The following is a 1,289-nucleotide window of genomic DNA, read 5'->3' as shown; positions in this document are numbered from 1 at the left end:
TGGGATAAATTTCAAATAGTGCTGAGGTCTCTCTGAATCCTGGCAAGGCATCCGTATCAGTGGGCCAATGGCCCCTGAACCAGTGGTTCCCGAAAATGGCTGCAAAACCGGTATTGGCTGCTGCGTCTGTGTGGAAGATGGGTGAAGAGGTGGAGAGAGGGGGGATAAACATGGAGATTCCATTCCAGTCCTTCAAAAACTTCCCCCACATAGCTAAGTCAGCCTTGGCGTGGTGGTCCAAAGAAACTGTGCCAGAGTCCGGAACTCCGTGCATCAGGCAAAGAAGTCTGGATATGAAAGATCTTCCCTGTGGAATGATGCGCATGGCGAAGTTCAGGGATCCGAGAAGGGACTGAAGTTCCTTCCTAGTGCAAACATCATTCCGCAGGAACACGTCTATCTCCCCTCTCAAACGTGCCAGTTTGTCGTGAGGGAGGCTAGCTCTGAGGTTAACCGAGTCCAGTTCTATCCCCAGAAAGGTCAATTTAGTTGTGGGGCCTATAGTTTTGGCTGGGGACAAAGGGACTCCAAGTGTGGCAAATAGTGCAGTAGTGCTTTTGATTGCTGTGGGTGATGGTGACCCTGGCTCTATAAGCAAAAAGTCGTCGAGGTAGTGGATAACGGAGTGACACCTGGTGATGTTCAGAAGCAGCCAGCATAATGACTCTGCGAAAATGTTGAACAGTTTGGGGCTGCTACGAGAACCGAAAGTGAGTCGTGTAGAGAAGTAGTATTTCCCACGCCATTTAATACCGTGTAAGTGCCAGAGTGAGGGGTGCATGGGCAGTAATTTAAAAGCGTTTGTAATGTCCGTTTTGTTAAGCCAGGGTCGGTTACCAGATGATATGACGGACTGTATGGCATTGTCGATGGTTACGTATTGAAGTGAAAATTCGTCTGCTGGAATGAGTGCGTTTATACTAGGAACAAAAGAGGAGTGCGGTGCCGATAAATCAATAATTAGCCGTTTTTTATTAGAATATTTGTGAATAGCAATACCAATGGGGTTAGTGCGCCAGGAGGAGAATGGTGAAGAGGTGAAGGGGCCTATCATGAACCCGTTGGTGATCTCCGAGGCAATGAGGGAGTCTGTGGATACTGGGTCTAAACGTGCTGACTGGAGATTAGGGCATTCTAGTGTACCTGGTGGAATGGCTACTATACCCGTGAGAAAACCTTTAGTGAACCCTGTGGTGAGATAATCCACCAGATGCCTGCTAGGGTGAGACCGGAGATAAAAAACCAGGTTGTCGATGTTTATGTCGGTTATTTGTTTGGTGACAATCAGC

The 1,289-nt window shown here is 48.0% G+C and overlaps 1 protein-coding gene across 1 annotated transcript; it reads right to left on the bottom strand.

The window, feature by feature from the left end:
- Nucleotides 1-286: 286 nt before the first annotated feature.
- Nucleotides 287-967, bottom strand: LOC134607898 (uncharacterized; the record flags this gene model as incomplete). The annotated part of the gene is made up of 1 exon (XM_063450481.1): nt 287-967. A coding segment is annotated over one exon (681 nt), but the record flags the coding sequence as incomplete, so codon positions are not given.
- Between the last annotated feature and the right edge of the window lie 322 nt (nt 968-1,289).

The sequence above is a fragment of the Pelobates fuscus genome, chromosome 4 (assembly GCF_036172605.1).
Source record: "Pelobates fuscus isolate aPelFus1 chromosome 4, aPelFus1.pri, whole genome shotgun sequence".
Lineage (NCBI taxonomy): Eukaryota > Metazoa > Chordata > Amphibia > Anura > Pelobatidae > Pelobates > Pelobates fuscus.
Note: the sequence above shows the minus strand (reverse complement) of the source record. Positions and strands in the feature narration are given on the sequence as shown.